This window comes from Chlamydotis macqueenii, chromosome 6 (genome assembly GCF_036417535.1).
Source record: "Chlamydotis macqueenii isolate bChlMac1 chromosome 6, bChlMac1.mat, whole genome shotgun sequence".
Taxonomy (NCBI): Eukaryota; Metazoa; Chordata; class Aves; order Otidiformes; family Otididae; genus Chlamydotis; species Chlamydotis macqueenii.
In genome coordinates, this window is record NC_141561.1 from 29,386,277 (window position 1) to 29,404,699 (window position 18,423).

The 18,423-nt window shown below is 43.8% G+C and overlaps 1 protein-coding gene across 4 annotated transcripts in view; it reads right to left on the reverse strand.

The window, feature by feature from the left end:
* Positions 1-18,423, reverse strand: part of PLEKHM3 (pleckstrin homology domain containing M3) — an 87,697-nt gene that overhangs the window by 51,862 nt on the left and 17,412 nt on the right. For all 4 annotated transcript variants that reach the window (XM_086750765.1, XM_086750766.1, XM_086750767.1 and 1 more), the window contains one exon: positions 13,616-14,551. In XM_086750765.1, coding sequence (XP_086606891.1) covers positions 13,616-14,551 — 936 coding nt within the window. The remainder of the gene's footprint in view (positions 1-13,615; positions 14,552-18,423) is intronic.

The window sequence follows — 18,423 nt, forward strand, 5'->3', positions numbered from 1 at the left end:
ACATTATGATTGTAAACTATTATAATTGTAGAAATATTTTTTGTATGGTACATATTAGCAGAACTTTTTGCAAAGCAGTGTTTTTAGGGTAGAAAGAAGGCAGGTATGCCTTTTATAAGGATGAAGTCAATTCAAGTAATTCAGCAGCGTTACTAAAAAATATGACCTACAACTATGGCTTGGGATCAGAACTTAGGACTCAACAACTTCATATTTCCCTCAGTGCAAAGCACACATTTTCCCATCTTTCCTTCCCAGTTTTTTTTTTTTTTTTTTAAGAAATCAATTTCCTGATTAGTCGAGTTAAAAGTTTCCATGCAGTCTTGCTCCACTATGCTGTTATGGATGAAGTCAGCAGGCACGCCTGGTAGTAAGCTCAGTATCAGTGCTCTGTAGTACACACAGAGTTATTCTTTCATTTTTAAAAATGCATTCGTACATAAAGGTGAAGGTTTTGAACAGCTGACAAGACATGAAATAGTAGCCCTGTTCGTCTGACATGACATCCATGTGACTAGTAGCCGTGGAAGATGCTTGTAGAAGGTACTCACACTGTTGCCATGGAGCCCATATTTTTAAAAGCACAACAGAAGTAAATATTGTTCCTCTATAAAGGAAATAGAGTTATTCCCACTCCGCTTCTCATGGAGCAAGATGAAGGAATTTATGAAAGAGAACATTCCCCCTTCCCAAGATAAATGGGAACAAGCGCTCAGAGAGGATGTTTGTGTTAGCAATACCTCAGTACAGCATGTTCTTCTGTGCCAGCCTTGCTAAAAGAAGTGAAGGATCTGAACCCTTCTCCTTGCTAGTTGTCTCTGAATTTCCTATCTCTGAAAAGCGCTGAAGCATTGTCGTAGTTCAGCCCCGATTGGGACCAGACTACGCAGTCTCTCTCTCACTCCCCCCACCTTCCGAGAAAACAGGGAGAGAAAATATAAGGAAAAACGGCTCGAGGTTTGAGATAAGGACAGGGAGAAATCCTTAAAGTTACCGTCACAGGCAAAACAGACTCAACCTGGGGAAAACTATTCATTTATTACTACAAACAGCAGGATAATGAGACAGAGAACAAGGTAACCTCCTCCCACCCCTCCCTCTTCCCAAGCTTAACATTATCTCTACCACCTTCCCCCCCCGCGAGCGGCACAGGAGGGGGAAGAGGGAATGGGGGTTGCGGTCAGTTCATCATACGTTGTTTCACGCCGCTGCTTCATGGTCGGGGGAAGAACTCCTCACATTCCTCCTCTGCTCCATCATGGGGTCCCTCCCACGGGCCACAGTCCTTCCTGAAACTGCTCCGGCGTGGGTCATCTCTTCCACAGGGTGCAGTCTCTCTAGAACAGCTGTCCCAGCGGGCCCTCCACGGGCCACAGCTGCCTTCAGGCATCCACCTCCCCCGGTACGGGGTCCTTCATGGGCTCCAAGTGGATCTCTGCTCCTCCGTGGACCTCCATGGGCTGCAGGGGGACAACCTGCTCCACCATGGTCGTCACCACAGGCTGCAGGGGAATCTTGGCCAGGAGCCGCATTACTCCTCCCCCTCCTTCTGAACTGACCTTGGCGTCTGCAGCCGTTCCTCACAACAGGCTGGCAGATGTCTCTCAGGATCTTTTTTTACATCTTATTCACTTCTCATCTCCTTTCCACTTCTTGCAGCCGGGCTGGACTGAGTCGGGCCCAGTCGGCTGCCTGGCGAGAGGCCAGAGGGTGAGGCCTGCAAAGCCCATGAGGCCTGCGCCTCCCCCTCTGCGCCTCTGCCCCCGCTCAGCTTCTTCACATCTTCTCTTCTCTTTCTTTTTTTTTTTTTCCTGTTTTCCCATTCTTAAATATGTTATTGCAGAGGCGTTATCACGGAACATTCTGCTACCAATCGGCTCGGCCTTGGCCAGCAGCAGGTCTGCCCTAGGCCCGGCCAAGTCCACTGAACAAAGGGGAGCGACTTCCAGCAGTTTCCTACAGAAGCTACCACCTTAGGCCCCCCCCTCACTAACAAAACCACGACAAGCATTCATCTTTATATCTCAACTGTCTCCGTCTTTAGCATTCATTACATACATCCATCACATCACGTTGGATGAAACAGAGACTGCTAAAAGACATCTAGTATTTTCTAGCTCAATGTGTACGGACCAGTTAATGAAGTACTATTGGTAAAGCTGCAGCTGAATGAGACTGAAGTCTCCTAACTTGATGCCACTGACACTTTTCTAAATACTCCCCACTAGCTAATACTTACTCATCTGGGGGATGAGGATGGGCAGGACACACCGATTTCACGTAACTGTTACTAATCACCTAATCACCTATCACCTAATTCCTATCCATTAGACTAAAGGCAAGAATAAATCAAACTCCAATCTGAATTGCCATAATCCCAAACTAAAGTATTTGCAATTGAGAAGTTATGATTTTAAGGTCTAATTTCTTGCTGCCTCCTAGAGCCAGAAACTCATTCCAGTCTGCGCAGCTGGTTTCCTCAGGAGAGGAATGACAAAGCACAGAAGTGCTCGGGAAGCTTTCCCCCTCCTTTCTATAGATGGCTATGTCCAGCCCATAAGAATTGAAGATCTACAGGCTGAGGAGGGTCTTAGCAAACAATCTTGGATTCCCTTCCCTTCAGTGATTTTATAAAGAGCAGAAAGCAGAAGTTCCTACCCAAGCAGCATGCGTTGCTTTCTTATTCCAGCCCTTCTCTGAGCCCACATTTGTTTCCTTGTTCCTCAGAAACACATCTTTACACAGAGTAGTTCTCATTCCTCTTCATATTCTCAAGAAAATAATATTCTGCAAAGCTACATAACACCTGTAAGGTTGGGGTATTTTAGATGAGAATGTGGCACTGGCACCTACCTTACAAGCTTTGCTGTTTGAAAATCACCATCCTTTCCATTCCTACCTGTTATGATTCATAATGATGGCTATTTCTACAATCCTTTCAAATCAAGTTATCAAAGCACTGATTTTCTTTGATGTTATGCAGTTCAAAGTGATGTAGTGTGACAAACATATTTCTGTGACATAGATGACTTATGCTACTTTGGTTTTTTTGTAAGATAAAAAAAAAGAGCAAGAGAGAGAAAGAAGAGGAGAAAGAAATAGCTTGTAGCTTAATGCCCTTGGAAATCTTGCACCTGGACATTCAAGTACATAAACTTGCCATCATGTTTACCAGAAGCAAAGCTAGTATCGATTCCTAGTTTTAAACTCTTGAGCACTGCTCCCAGCAAGAAAATCAGGTGTAGCTGACCACCTCAGGGATCGATAACACAACTCAACAAATAGTTTGAGGTAGAGGAAGGGACCATTTCATGTTTGCAGAGAAAACACTTACTTGCCTATAACTAGAGAAAGCACCTTCCACGGGATGAGGAAAAAAGCAGCACAACTTTCACCGAGCCTATCTCACGTGTTCCTAATGCTCGCACAGAATATTATCCAAGTAACATCTGTACAAAGGCTTGGCAAACCCTCAGCCTAGAGCAAGGATAATACAGCGATATTTACTATTACCCCAAACCATCCCTACCTAAAGGATGTTACAGAGCAAGCTACAGAGGCAAGAAGTGTAGCTGTAGGTATACTGTTAGCAAAGTGACGGAAGGAGTAATCCCAAACCTTTCATCACAGAAAATATAACAAAACAGCCTTGGAATTGAGCAAAGAAAAGAGAGGTTAGAAAAAACAGCAGCAAGAAAGTGCTGCTGGGCACAGATGAACCTCTCTCAAAAACACGTCTGTCAACAGAGCAGAAGTATCAACATCAAGAGGCTCATCTCCAAGTGCAAAGACGTCAGGAAGAAAAGTACAGGAAGTTGAGGTTAAAAAGTTATAGCAAGTCTCTCTCCTTGACTTAAGGTGGTCATGAGGACAGTATGGAGGAGGAATCTAAGACACTTGAATACAATTCCTCTTCTGCAAAGTGTGGAAAACACCATTTCTGCCACTTTCAGGATGTTGCATACTCTTACGGTCAAGGAAGACACACACAACTCTTCTTTTTATCCAGATACATTTTTCTTTAATCTTTTAACAAGAAAAGATTGGAGTAGCCCCACAGTGAAAGAGAGAAAGTTGAACCACAGTGAAACAGAGAAACTGGAAGACCAAACTAGAATCAAGTACACAACTGTTTCGCTTATTTAATAAGGTTCCTTGTTCAGTATCAGGAAAAAGCAACTCCCTCGTGACAGTGTACCATAATTAAATCTGTGACAGATTAGCTTAGAAGCTAATTCATTTAGAAACAACATACAATATGAAGAAAATTACCCTCCGACTTCAAAAGGCTTTCAGTTTGATAAAGCCATAAAGCAGACTAAGAAAAAGGAGCACAGCAAAAAATTTCCAGAGTGTTAGATCAGACACACAACATTGCTCCAGCTGCTCAGCACAAACAGAAAGAGAAGGTGAGAATTATTTCAGTTGCTGGCCTTGTGTTTTTCTGCATCTATTCCAATTCATTCCACCATGGGAAAACTCAAACTCAAGGAAGACACTAACAATGCAGCTCAGTTCTCCCTCATGCCTACCCAGGTTTAAATTTGCATTATACCTTGTCCTTTTCCCAGCATTTGTTTTTTTTTTCCAAAGCAATTATCTTTCTAAAGAAATAATAAAAAGCTCATAAACCTCTAAGCAAAGTCTGACACTTTAATCTCCTTGCCTACTTTTTTTATGAGCTTCTTAGGGACTTGAAAAAAATCCAACAAAACCTTAACAGATTAAAGGTAGAACATTTTCCCTGTTGAAGCCATGTGCGTTTGACTCTATCTGGTTATAATTATTTAAGCAACATACAAATCCCACTTTAATTATAAACTAGATAGTTTCCCAGAGATAACGAAGGGTTCACTAGTCCTCCACTCCCAGAATAATTTTTTTTTTTTTTAAATAGCCTCCAAAGGATGGACCAACCGTTCTGAGTCAGTGAAAACTTTGACTATTAGCTGGAACTCAGGACTAAGCCCTAAATTAACAGCCTTCATATCTTCATTAGTGCCATTTGAAGATATAATACACAGCCCTGTCTCTCTTGTCTCGCAGAATCCAGCTTAGCTAACTTAGCCTACCCAGTCTAGGCTTGCTGGTTACAGCCTCCTGCCTGGTCTGGGGAAACAGGCCACTCCAGAGAGTGACCCACTCCATCCTACTAGTTATGTCTCACAGGCACACTGCCGCAGAGCATCTCTCCAAGGCAGATGAGATTAATTATCCTCTAGGCACCTAGGTTTTCTTCCAATCAGTGAAGGCTAGATCAGTGTAGACATCAAATATTTAGACTGTTAGGGGCAGGTGAAGTAAACACCACCCTTTACATCACACATGCTGAACATACAGAGCTGTGACCCTCTCCAAGAAGATAAACAATCAAGAAAAAAAAATCATTGGTGGAAACAAGCCAGGTGATAGCACGCAGATGTGCAAATGCAGCATTCTGCATGTTTGTATTATACTTATCCACACAACATCCTGCATGTTTGTGTTATCCTTTGTAGAAGTTAGTATACAAGCATGCTACAGATTACACAAATAAATTCTGCCTTCCCAATAAAACTAATAGCAGTTGGGCCTGCAAATGTAACACTGAAAAAGCAAAAATATCAAAGTGTAAGCTTGCAATTTGCATGTATAAGTCAAGAACAAAATTTCAAGAATAAATCAGGACCAAAAAACACTAGCTGTGTGTCAAAGGGCTGCAACAAAACTATACTTTTGGAAACTAGCTTTTCATTTGCTTGGATTCGCCCACTTGTATTTCACCAGAATACAGGGTTCTTTTACCTTTAATGTCAAATGCTGAGAGGGGCTGAGATGCCATTCTTAACAAAGAACTTGCTCAGAGGGAATTACAAACAGCTATAAAGACAGAATTCACACACAGGTATAGTTTGTGAATCCTTTAGCAAATGGCCAGTTTGTGTTCTCCTAGTGCATCCTTTCAACTCCTTTCTCCTCATTCCCAGAACAACAGTGCTGAGGAAGAATACCATAAACCTCAAGCTAATTTGCTGTTCTTTCCCCCATGCACTTACAGGATCATTCTCTCCAATATCTGCTGCTTTGCTCAGACCCTGAAGCGCTGCCTGAGAGCAGGGAATGGGAGCTCCTGTAGAATAAGTTATTAGCAGGATTCAGTAATTCACCAGCTCTTTAGTCAGGGATGGGAACTGAACACACTCTCTGGGCCAGCTCTTGAAGTCTGCCAGCTAGGAGTAAGAAGATAATTTGAGCACAATTAATAATGGTATTCCCATTCCTACAGTTGATTACACTCATGCTTGGTTTTATATACCGAGAAGTCAGACAAGAGAACAGAGCAAAGAGCAGGCCAGCCGTTTGTGTGATCAGAGCAAACACTGGTGCCAGCGTCCCCAGCTCTGGCCAAGTCACTTAGCAAAAAGAATCTCTACTTAACTCAGTTTTCATTTCTGCTCTGCAGTTAGTTTGAAGACCACTCACCCCTGCACTACTCACTCATTTACCTACACTGACAGCTACCTGGTTTGCCAAGTTTCATTTACTTGATATAGCAGCTACTAACATACCTAGAAATAGTCAGCTCTGTTTCTGTTTGAATACACTGCTGGTTTTTCCTCCTTTTAACAAGAGGAACAACTCTGCAGTAGGTGTGGGTATATATTTTTTTGCCAATGCTATCTAGCTGAATTTCTTCTTGGTCACACACCACTACCACAGCACTAGCTTGGCTATATGCAGTATTCAGCTTTATGCAGCACAGGTATGTATCAAAGTCTACTGACCTTGCAAAAGGCCAGACTCAGCACCTGAAACCTGTCCACCAGTTGGCCTGTAGTTTATTTTGTGACTTTTTACATTCACCCTGATCTGATCCACATGTTCTGCCAATAATACACTGGTTTGGCATATGACAGAAGAGGGAGAGCCCTGCCAACACACACACACACACACACACAAACGCTCCAGTTTTGTGGTAGTGGACCTAAAGCAGCTATTTCTCTTCTGTATTTGTCCCTCAAGGCTGCACACCTGTGTGGATGCTCTGATGCCAAGCAAACACACCTCAGATTCCCACATCTTTGCCACCTCTTCTCTGTTAAATTTTGCTAACACAGGTAGATTCAAATCTTGTGGGGCAGGGGTAAAACTGTAAGCAAACAGCATTATAACATAAGCTTTGTTTTCTTAGGAAGTCAAATTAACAGTTATTATTAAACTGCAGAAAAAAATGTTGTGCAGATATACCCTGCCTGTGCCCTTCTGTGAAGGGCAAAAACTGGCTTGACTGATTTAAAAGATGTTAGCCCAACAAACAAAGCTGTCTCTTGTAATGCAGTTCATAGGGGAACCTCTGAGATCTCCAAAGAGCTGGGGGACAGGCTGGACTTTTTCGGTCTGAAAACACTTCCTTCTGCCTAGATGTAGCTTTTTCATCCTAACAAAGGTGAGACTTGGACATTTAGGCTCCCTGGTTTTGGTATTCTCTTCTTTGAACAAAAGATTCAAGACTGGCTTCACACAATAAATGGCCTCCAAAAAAAAAAAAAAAAAAAACCCCAAGTAAGAGTTCTTTAGGGGCAGTGGAAGTAACACCTAGCACCCACAAGCCAGGAAGAAACAAGGCATAGCCAAGGACAACCACAGAGCCTACGCTGAGAGTAGAGACATGCTCATACACAGCAGAACTGAGCTCATAACAGTAAAAGAAATAAACACAAATATTTTATTTGTGATTAAAAAAAAAAAAGGAAAAAAAAGAAAGAACATACTGAAACCTGCAGAGCTGTTCACAGAGGCAGATTAGAGTGACCGGGTCACTTGTCCCCATACAGCCACCACAGGTGCCCTTTAAACCTGCCAGGAGGAATATGTAGATTCATCAGCCAAGACATTTGTATCAGCTGTTCTGCCTGAAGGGCTGAGGCAAAGGAGTCAGTAAAATGCCAGCTGAGGATTGCAAAGTGCACATCAGGGTGCAGAACAGGCTCTGAACTGGTCAAGTACTCAGCTAAACTGCCCTTTTGGGCAGCAGCAGGACAACTCAAAACTAAATCCCAGGAAGGGGAAAATCCCACACTGTGAAGGTGCCAGACAGATCCCAGGAAGGTGAAGAACTTAACCTACCAGCTTAGACAAAGATAGCAGTTTTCACTGCCATTTCCCCTAGTCAAGCCATCTTAAAACGGGATTTAAGAGCTCACTCAGCTTACCATTGAAAATTAAATGGCTTCTGTGATCATAACAGGTTTAATCAACTCAAGCGAGTAAAAGCGATACCATGCAGTACCTTCTGATCTTTCCCCAAACAACAGCTGTCACATGGAAAACCACTGCAGACCAGCAACCTTGTGTTTTGATACATATAGGTCCACTGTATAGTAAGTGCTCCTTGCTACACCAATTCAAGTCACCCTTGTCTGGAAACCTTCCCCCCGCTCCTCCCAACAAGTCAGTGGCCTTATTTAGACACAGTATATTTTCCAAATACTAATTTAGCCATGGACAATGGGTTTTTTTGCTCAGTTGGTTTTGGCTGACAAAGAACAAGAGTTTAGAAACACCACTGTTAGCAGTGGAAGTTTTACTTCTGAATCAACAGAAAAGGGGCCTGAAAGTCACATACAAGACTGGGAGACTATGGTCTAAGGTGAAGATACTTGAACAATAAAACCTTTAGAGTGCAAAACATTCTCAGGGGATTTTACAGAGTCTCAAATACCAGGAAGGCAAAAAGCTGCTGAAATCTTGGAACAAAGAGATCAATTGAAATGAAACCAACCACAAAATATATACAGCACTTAGAAAGCACAATCCTAAAAGCTCCAGACAGGTAAGAACAATTGTTATTTAGGATTAAAAATGTGACAAGAGTGCTGACAACTTTCCAAAGGACCTTCTGGTATTGTGTTATTGTGCTACGTTTGCTAAGATTTGCCCTCTGCTATTTTTCTCTCACTGACATGCTACAAATAGGTGCTGGGTGTGACGACAGTTCACAAAGTATTTGCTAAATTCACAGAAGGAGCACCCATGCTTTTCAACTATCTGGATTTGAGAAGTTTCACCTATATGTTTTTTTTGAGAAGTTGAACAAAGTCAACATCACAACTGGTTAATTTTTTTCCTCTGTTGTTTTTTTTTTTTAATATATCACACTTGCTGGCTTGCAAAGTGTTAGGAAAATACCTCATTTTCATTGACAGGAAAAAAAGAAAAAGGAACTTTACTTTTATCACAGTAGGGGCTGGTTTCAGACCAGTGGGGTGAGCTAGAGCAGAAGCCGCACAAGCTGGGCGTGTTGCACCGGACTGTCCCCCACGTACACACACGATCACAGCAGCAGAGGCAGAATGACTCCTTAAAAGCCAACAGCTTTCCACCTGCTGCTCAATTTGACAGTGCTGCAAGCTCAGGAAATAGCCCATTTACTAACCTTGGCTTCTCTGCACCTAGTCTTCAGCTCAGCCAGCCAAGCCAGTGGAGCCCTAATAGCCCTAATATTTATCCTTCTGGCAAGAGAGGAGACATGAAGAAAGCAGGGAGGAAAAGACAGAAGGCACCCCAGAAGAGCAGCAAGGAAAGCCACAGAGAAACAAAAGAGTGTAGAGCACATTTTGCAGAAGGCAGAAACTCCCACATCTATTAGGACTTGCTGTCTAAGGAACAAGAGTTCCTGGCAGACACAACTGACTTCACTGAAAAAAAAGGTCTGTTTTAATAAAGGACAGGTAGAAAAAAAGAAGGTGAAAAGGAAGAGAAGACATCAAAAGAACAGGAGCTATGCAAAAATAGGAGGCAAGGGCAGAGGCTCTTTGTCCCATCTATGGAAACATGAAGGCACAGGCCAAGAGAATAGCAACAGTGAAGGGCAGCTGGGGACATTTGCTCCTTTACAGATCTCCAGGACAGGTCCTACAGGAGAAACGCCTGCCTGTCCCCAGAAGCCCATAGATGGCCCAAAAGGGAGACAGGACAGCCACTGGAGTACTCACAACCTGCTACTGTTGTCTGCAAGATTGCCAAAAATACGTCTTGATTAAAGTCACCTCATCCCAAATCTGTAACATAAACAACCTGGGGATTTCTCTTGAATCCAGGTGAAATAAATACATAAAAAATAATAACACACACCTGCTCCCAGATCTACCTAACATTACACATCTATTTCCTACATACTAAAGAACAAACCATAAAACCTGGTATTTACCAGCTCAGACTTGCAACCAACTTTTACTTCATATCCATTAGAAGACAAGGGGAAGGTCCCTCCAAAGTCTCACAAACGCCACTCTTGCTCAGAGCCCCAAACACTTCCCATGGGAAGATCACTGTACCCCAGTCACAGGGCAAGATTAAGCCTGCAGTTACATGAACATGCAAAGGACAGAGGAGGCTGCCATTCCAGTGGCAGTAGTTTCTAGTTAACCCCATGTTCCAAAATGTATTGCTGTTCCAAGCCAAAACTATAAATAACACCCGTAAAGGTAAAGGTTTTATAAAAATATGGTTTTCCACTGTTAATCAATGGCCTACTAGTTCATTTCTGGAAATCGGGAGAAATAATACTCTGCCCTCTGCAGTAAGACAAAGAGTTAGAAATGTGGAGAAAAACTTCTGTACCTGCTGATCAAACAAAAGAAAACTTTTTTTCAAGCTGCCCTTCTGACTGCAGTGTATCAACAGTTTGTCTCCCCTGCCCCATGACTACACCTGACACCACTGCCCTGGCTTATATTACGAGTTGAAAAGCGCCAGTCAGACTCCAAGACAAATTTATCAATAAGAGAAGCGCGTACATTCACATTCTTTCCCTACCTGCTTGTGAGTGTCAGCTGTTTTCTGGGAGCAGTCCCTTGAAAAGCTTTTACTGAGGGGAAAAAAAGAAAGGGGGATGCAGAGGGGTATTTCAAACAGGAAAAAAAAATATTGGTGAGGGGAACCCCACAAAGACTGCAAAGAGAAAATTTTAAAAAAGCCAACCAAAACCCTGTCCCCATCAGGTCCTCCCAACAACCTTCTTTATCAGAGGTTCATTGTCAATCAATTAGCCAAGGCAGCAGGGGTCTGTAGGAAGGGGGGTAGCTCGAGAGACAATGGTCTGCCCTGTTGTATTACTATTTAATCACTTTTCCTAAATAAATAAAGCAGCCCTGAGGTGCTGTCATGTCAAGGGAATTTATAACAAAAAAACCCTTCATTTTTTATTGGTCATTACTTTTCCTTCCCTCCCACCCCTGCAGGACTAGAGAGGGTTATTACTGTAGCCTTAAGTTCCATCTTTGTGTTGCTTGCCTTTGATTCCCACTCGGACCTTGCCACTTTCTGGCACTAATTTGTCAGGCCGGACAAAGGAGGGATTTGTACCTCCTGTAAGGTCTCAATTAGGAAAGGCTTCTGCTGTATTATGCGCCATTGGGACAGGACACAAAGACGGTAATTACAGGAATTTGCACTAAATGGCTGAAGAATTCACAGCAAAACTTTTCTTCCTCCCCCCTCCTCATCCTTTTCCAAGCTTACCCCTCTCAGCAGCCCTGGGGAAAACCGCTCTCAATGCCTGCAAGCCGTAATTATCAACAGCAGGCCCCTCAGGTTAAACAGCAGCCCACGCTGGGGAACAGCACAAACTGCCTGCAGGGAGCAAGGCACAAGGAGAGAGCCTCAGCTTGCTGGTGTGCCTCCGAAGTCTCCTCAGCACACACTTTTCTGAGCCAGACAAGTTTCCCCAGTTTCTCTTAGTTATAATTACAATTATTCATTTATTTGCGCCATGGTAACAGCTACAAGTTCCAGTCAACTCTTAAAGACCAACTTTAAGGATCTCAGACAGACGGCAAAGGGTCCACTCCTACAATAAGTGCTGTGTATCCCTATCCTCAGGGACAGGGAATCCCAGTGGCACACTTCTCACGAACTCTCCAGAACTCAAATTTCTCTGCACAAGAGCATTTGTTCAGATTTGCAGACTAGAAGGAGACCATACGAGCACGTATATCAGGAAAAGATTCCATGCAACCCTGACATGGTCAGATTATCTTAGATCTGTGGGGAATACATAGGTGAGTGCAGATGAATAGTTCCATTTTTAGGAGAGGAAATCCACCCTTTCCTACAGAAAAGTTTGCTCTCATACTATATAATGCAAGACTAAAACCTATTTCACATTGGAGACACACATTTTGTTCCCATCCCAGAGTGGGATCCTGTTTTTGAGAAGGTCATTGGGAATGCTCACTTGAACCTCAGCTGCATCTCTGTCAGAGGATGAAGTAAAATTACAAAACCCTTCTCTACTGAGCTTTGAATTAAAAGAAATTAGGAGAAAGGAATAAAGTTTTAATGTCATCTGGGACATTATCTTAAAATGAGGCTGTTAATTCTGCTGCATTCTTGAGTTTCACAAGGCTGTCTGCTATGTAACGCACTGGGCTGGATCCATCTTGGGGATATTTATTTGACCCATTTCCAGAGTCTCCCTGCAGCTTTCAATCTCACAACTGCCTTTAAAGCTAAGACACGACCATTTTCCAATAGTGTTCAGGTAATCAGAGTCATTACTGGAGAGGGATGAACCCAGCTGCACCCACAGCGAGTTCTGAGGGAAGCCCAGTACTCCTGGGGCTCAGGTCTCCCCTGGGAAAGGATTCAGGCCAACCAGTAGGTCCTGGACCCACACAGACCCCTCTTAGAGCCATATGTGGTTCCAGAGCAACAGGAGATCCCCACAACAGACAGCTTCCCCACACCAAAGCAGAGAAGAGAGGAGGCAGGACCCTCACAGCTTCCATAACAAAAGAGGAAAACCCTCCAGAAAAGCTGTTTCTGACACAGCTGACAATTTCAAAGTGAATGTAACTAAGCCAGCCACAGAGTACAATTAAAGCACAAAGTTCACAAATTTGTTCCACAGAGGTGCCCTTGCTGAAGTAAAAGGACAAAGAACTGCATTCACACAGGTCCTCTCTATTTTCACTTCATTCCCAAACTGGACAAAATCAGGCTCTTGCCTCAGACTAGAGTCAGGAGTCAACTGAGATTTACAATTAGATGCAGAGGCTTAAGGTGATGTTTTCATCTCTGCCTCAAGGGAAGAGCTAAGCAGATAAGCTCATGCCTGAACCTCAGTACTAGAACACGTGTCACCGAACAATGGTGTTTCAGAGAAGCATATATACTTTGAGGACTCTCCCCAGAAGACCCAGAGCTGAAATTTAACTCTAAAAACAACTTGGAGGAGACAGAGTAACGTAAGCAAACAAAAGCACTAGAATTTGGAAAGTTGCATATCCAGAATTCAAACCCCTTTGATTCTGAACCACCTTTCTAGTGTCTTGAAACAAGAAAACAGCTCAGCCACCCTGTAAGGCAGCCCTTGTCCACGGAAGGCTGTGTGTTACATGTGCAGGATCTATTGTTTCAGCACTGCTCATTAATCGTGAATCCCTAAGTATCCCATAAGCTTTTCTCCACGTTTTACAGAGAGCAAAGAAAGGCTAACACACCAAAGTGTCTATGGCCATAGTGAGAGGCAGGGAGTGGCTGTGTGCTGCAAAAACACATACATGCTCTTCCAAGTGATTTTCTTTTCCTGCAGAAGGGGAGTGGATGCAGATGCTGCAGTCTGGTTGCTTACCTGCACACTTGAAGCTCTGAACCGTGAGCCCTCTCTCTAGAGACAGCGTGGTCAGGATGCTCAGGAAGCTGGTGGTCACAGATTGGCGCTTGGTCTTTCTAAGATCGTTTCCAAAGGGCCGATCTCCAGGTTTGTTCCTAAGTGTGACCTGTGGGTTCTGAGATAAACTTCTAGTAGCATTGGCTGCTGCTCTCAGTGCCTCCATCCACTCTTGGGCCCTCTGACGCGTCTCTGCACGCAGGCGGAGGACATCTTGGGGAAAAATGACCTGAAAGCAAGAGTCACAGCCATCCTGAGTATCTGTCTGGACTGACAGGCACACATCGACATTGTAGCTCAGCAGAGGATCTTCATCAAGCCTACCCGGTTGGAACGCCATGAGATAAGACCTGTTCAAGACAAAAGTAAATGCCTTCCAGTTATTCTGGACAGTTAATCTATAAAGAGTCCCTGATTTAAGAATATTTTTATACTCTTTAGTGTTTTCAGTCAAATTCATAGATAGGAATAGCTCCACAGGCTTCTCTAACAATCCATTGGTCTGAGAAAGGTCACTGTTATTGTCAGGCTTTGGCACATTCTCCAGTTTCTCCTGCTGTCTCGTGAAAGCAGGCACAGAAGCACGCACCACTTCCCAGAGTTTCTGTCCCCACTCCAAAGCCTCCCATGAGGACTCTGCCTTCAGCTGTAGCTGCGAGTTGTCTGACAGGACAGTGTCCACCACCTTGGTTTCAATGCAACCAGTAACAGTGACCCTTTGAAAATGCATGAGTGGATACACGGTGGGAAGAGTCTGGTTGCCACTGCTGTCCAGGCAATACAGGTACAGTTTGTACGGGGAGAGCTCAGCATAACAGGTTTGCCAGTAGCTGTCATTGTCTCTTCTAATTTCTAAGTATCCCTTCTTCAGAATATTTGGGAACGCTGGCTTGTGTTCTGGAGGAAACAAAATGAGAACGTTACCATTAATTCTTTTTAAATAATAGTTTCAAATTACTACGTCATTCTGGCTTATCTCTCCTACTCATACATGATCTAACTGGAGGACAGGATCACAGAAACAGCCTTCATCCAATAGGTTATTATTATCAAACACAATAACTTTTATATTTGACCCAAGGAGAATACAGAACTTCTTTACCCAGAGGTACCAAAACATTTTACAAAAAAGGGACAGGGAAACAGAGGAACAGAGAAACAAAGCAATTTTCCTGAGATTATCCAGGAGAATAGTGACAGAGCAACAAAACACTACAAGTCTCCCAGAACCTAGTCCAGATCAGTACAATATTATCAAGTAATCTATCACCGTTTAAAATAGATTTCAACAGTGAGAAACAAATATGAATTAAAACACCTTCCCCTCATGCCCACCTCTTTCTTAGGCTCAACCTTCATGCTTTCACACACAACCTCTCCACCTCTCTCTGTCCTAAGCAGCACAGGAGGAAAGGGAGTGGTGGGCCATGGTCAGTTCCTCTCTGCTACTCCTTCCTTCTTCTCCAGTGTGGGTCATCTCCAAGGGCTACACTCCTTCAGGATAAACCTGCTCCTGCATCAGCACTCCATCACCACAGTTCCTTCAGGAAATCTCCATCTTCTCCAGCATGAGCTGCAGAGAGATACCTGCTGCACCATGGTCTCCCCATGCTTTGCCCTTTCTGAAACACACTCTGCCAGAGAGGACCCACCTGTGGCTGACAGGCACAGCTGTGCCTCGTGGTGGGGCTGCTGGAACCTGCCAGAACTGGCAGCACCTGGGCTTACCCAGGACACGGGGAATGGAGAACTGGGCCCAGCAACAGCAGCTTTCTACCATGTTTCAGCACAAACCAGGACCAGAATGTTTTGCACAGGTCCATTTACGAGACAGGAGCTTTGCTGGTTTATGAGAATTCAGCTCAGGGCCAGCAGATATGACCAAAAATGAAAAGGAAGAGGCTGCCCAGACTCAAACACACATAAGTAATTGCCCCTGCACTTCAGGTGCTTTGGAGCAGACCCTTTCACAAACCCTGGCCTAAGGCAAAGTTGAGGGGAATTTTCTTAGTCCCAAGAAAACCAGCCTATACACAAGTCACTCTAGGCATCAAAGCAATATGAATTTAAATGGAGGTATTGAAACAATTTGAGTTTTAAAAAAGTTTTATGTGCAAAATTTGTGCAAGCATTGTATTTTCACCTTGGGCTGGACATGTGGCTCTATGTGATTTTTCTTGTTCCTGGTACAAATTCAGTGGCATTCACTGCTACGCTCTAGCACCAACTTTAACACTTGGTACCCCAAAACAACGCAGCCTGAGGAACAAATTCTTGCTCCTACTGGACTTCTACTTCACCTTTCCACTAAGGGTACCTGTGATGGGTCTTGACTTAAACAGTGGCAGAATTAACAGACACAAGTGAGGACGTTTCTGCCTCCAGTTGTCCATGGCCCTTGGAGAATGCTATTCCCAATGCAAGAGCAAGATAGCCACCTCGGAACAGCTCCTCATCCACTGCCCAGCACAATTAGGTCAAAACAAAATCAGCATCAATTGACCATAACACACAGCGTTACAAATCCAGCTGTTTCACTCGTGGTTTCTGCCCTCAGGCTGACAACCTTTCAGAGAGGGACAGAGTATGACAGCTGGAGGCACAAAATATTTTCAGCGTCTTAGCTTAACCAGTTACCACACACGTTAACGGGCCACACTCTAACCAGCTTTACACATTATCACCTCCAAGAATAACCTAGGATGTCTTCAGTGCAGAGCTAAGAGACCAGAAGTGTCTGGGCTTGACAAAGCTCGGAAACAAAGAGCCAAAGATGAGACTGTACAGAAGTTACTGCACCCCCATCTGTACTGGGCTCCCCAGCTATTGCTGGGCAAGCTGCTCTCACCACTGCCAGCTAATGGGTGAGTCAGGGACTGCGAGTATTTGAGGGACTTCGTTATTGTCCAAAGGGCTTCTGATACTAACTGATGAGAAAGAACTTGGGCTGTCACCTAAAGTCTAAGGAGATGCTCCCATCCTTGGCTGAAAGTATTGCTGTAGTTGGTTGTGACAGTTTTGTGTATGGGCTGGAGGAGGATTCAGGACAGCAAGAGCGTAAAAGCTATGGCTAGCTCTCCAGTGAAGACCAACTTCAAAGATTTGTAAGGATTAAGTAGACAAGTTTCAGTTAAGCTTAATGAACATACATGCAAATTAATTGACTGATATACTTAATGTCAGTACACAAATCTCATGGGGTTAAAAAATGGGGGAAGGATGTGGTAACATCCTGTCCACACTAACAAAAAGGAGGCACTTAGGTTTCACCTTGCCAGATCAGCCTCAGCTTTCCCACATCACCCGCTTACTCAGAACAGCCTGCATTTAACATCATGTTCACAGCGCTCTACCCTTTACCTTCAAAGATTTCTTGCATATATGACTAAAATCAAAACAACTTAAAAATTGCTACTTTGGCACTAGGTCTGAAAAGGTGGAAAATAAATCAATATAACTATACCTTGCTGACAAATAAGCTCCTCGAGAGTATTTCAGCTAAATACAAAAACTGAAAGCCTAATCCAAAACTCAAAATCATGGAGAAAAAGCACACTTTCATATCCCAAATGGATAGATACAGGCATGCACACACTAAAAGAGAACCAATTTTGTTCACCATACATCTCTGGCCCTGACATTCATTAGTATTTCTGCGCTAACTCAAAAGCCATTAATTTCTCTGAAACCCACACTAATCCCTTTGTAGTGCAGATAATGGGCAGCCATTCTAGAGTCATCTTCCCTTTCTATTAATCCAATCAGGGAGGCAGCGCTTCTGCAGCTCCAACTGCAATCTCTCTCGCTTCCATCAAGTACAGATGACAGTTTAAGCTTCTCCATAATAAGACAACTTGTAACCTTCCCCCAGCCACCCCTCCTTCATCTGCACACAGGTTTGCTTGTCTTTTGTTGAGTTAGAGAAAGGCTACCTCTTGCTGCCTTTCACAGAGGCACCCCCCTCTCCCTCCCTTCAGTCTCCTATGAATCTGCTCTACTGGCTCTCGCTCCAACTGGGACAGAACCAGCAGCCAACTTGATTAAAATTAAAATGCCTCCCATTGTTTAGGTGGGGCAATAGATGCTGGCACAAACAAGCTGAATCCATATGCTACACATACATCCTCCTCATCCCTTAAAACCCTCTGCTCCTTTATCTCCTGAACGTGCAGTCTGCCAGATAATACCTTTCCACTCAAGAGAGCAAATGCTACCATCTCTCCATCCACTTTCCAAACAGAAACTGCATCTCTTCTCCTCCCTTCAGAGACAGGGAGAGTAAATTGAGGAAGAGTAAAAAAAGGCAAATAATCACAGTAAATAGCCCATGCCTGAGCCATTTGGAGTTACAATTTCAAGGGAAGAAGGGGAAAGAGGCAGAGGGAAACAAAGAGAGACTCAGCAGTTGGGGACAGGGCAGTATCTTCCTCAGTGTCTCTCCTCTGGGAATTGCCCACCCATTCCGGCTAGGAACCTGCACCGAGTACACACCTACCCCTCTCCGCACTTAGAGGCGGTTGGTGCAACCAGCACTGCAGGAGAGGGAACCCAAATGTTGTCTCAGCATGTTCAGAGATATATGCTTCCGAACAACTGGCTGTACTTGCATCCCTGTTCGTATGGCAGGAAAACTTGCCCTGTTTTCCACCACTAAAGCATTTGTGATGGCAGTAATACCAAGTAACTTGGAGAAGAGCAGAAGCAGAGATGTACAGTTTCTGAGGGGTTTCTCTCTTGAGGTGGCACTCCTCTCTGGGTACTCTAATGCT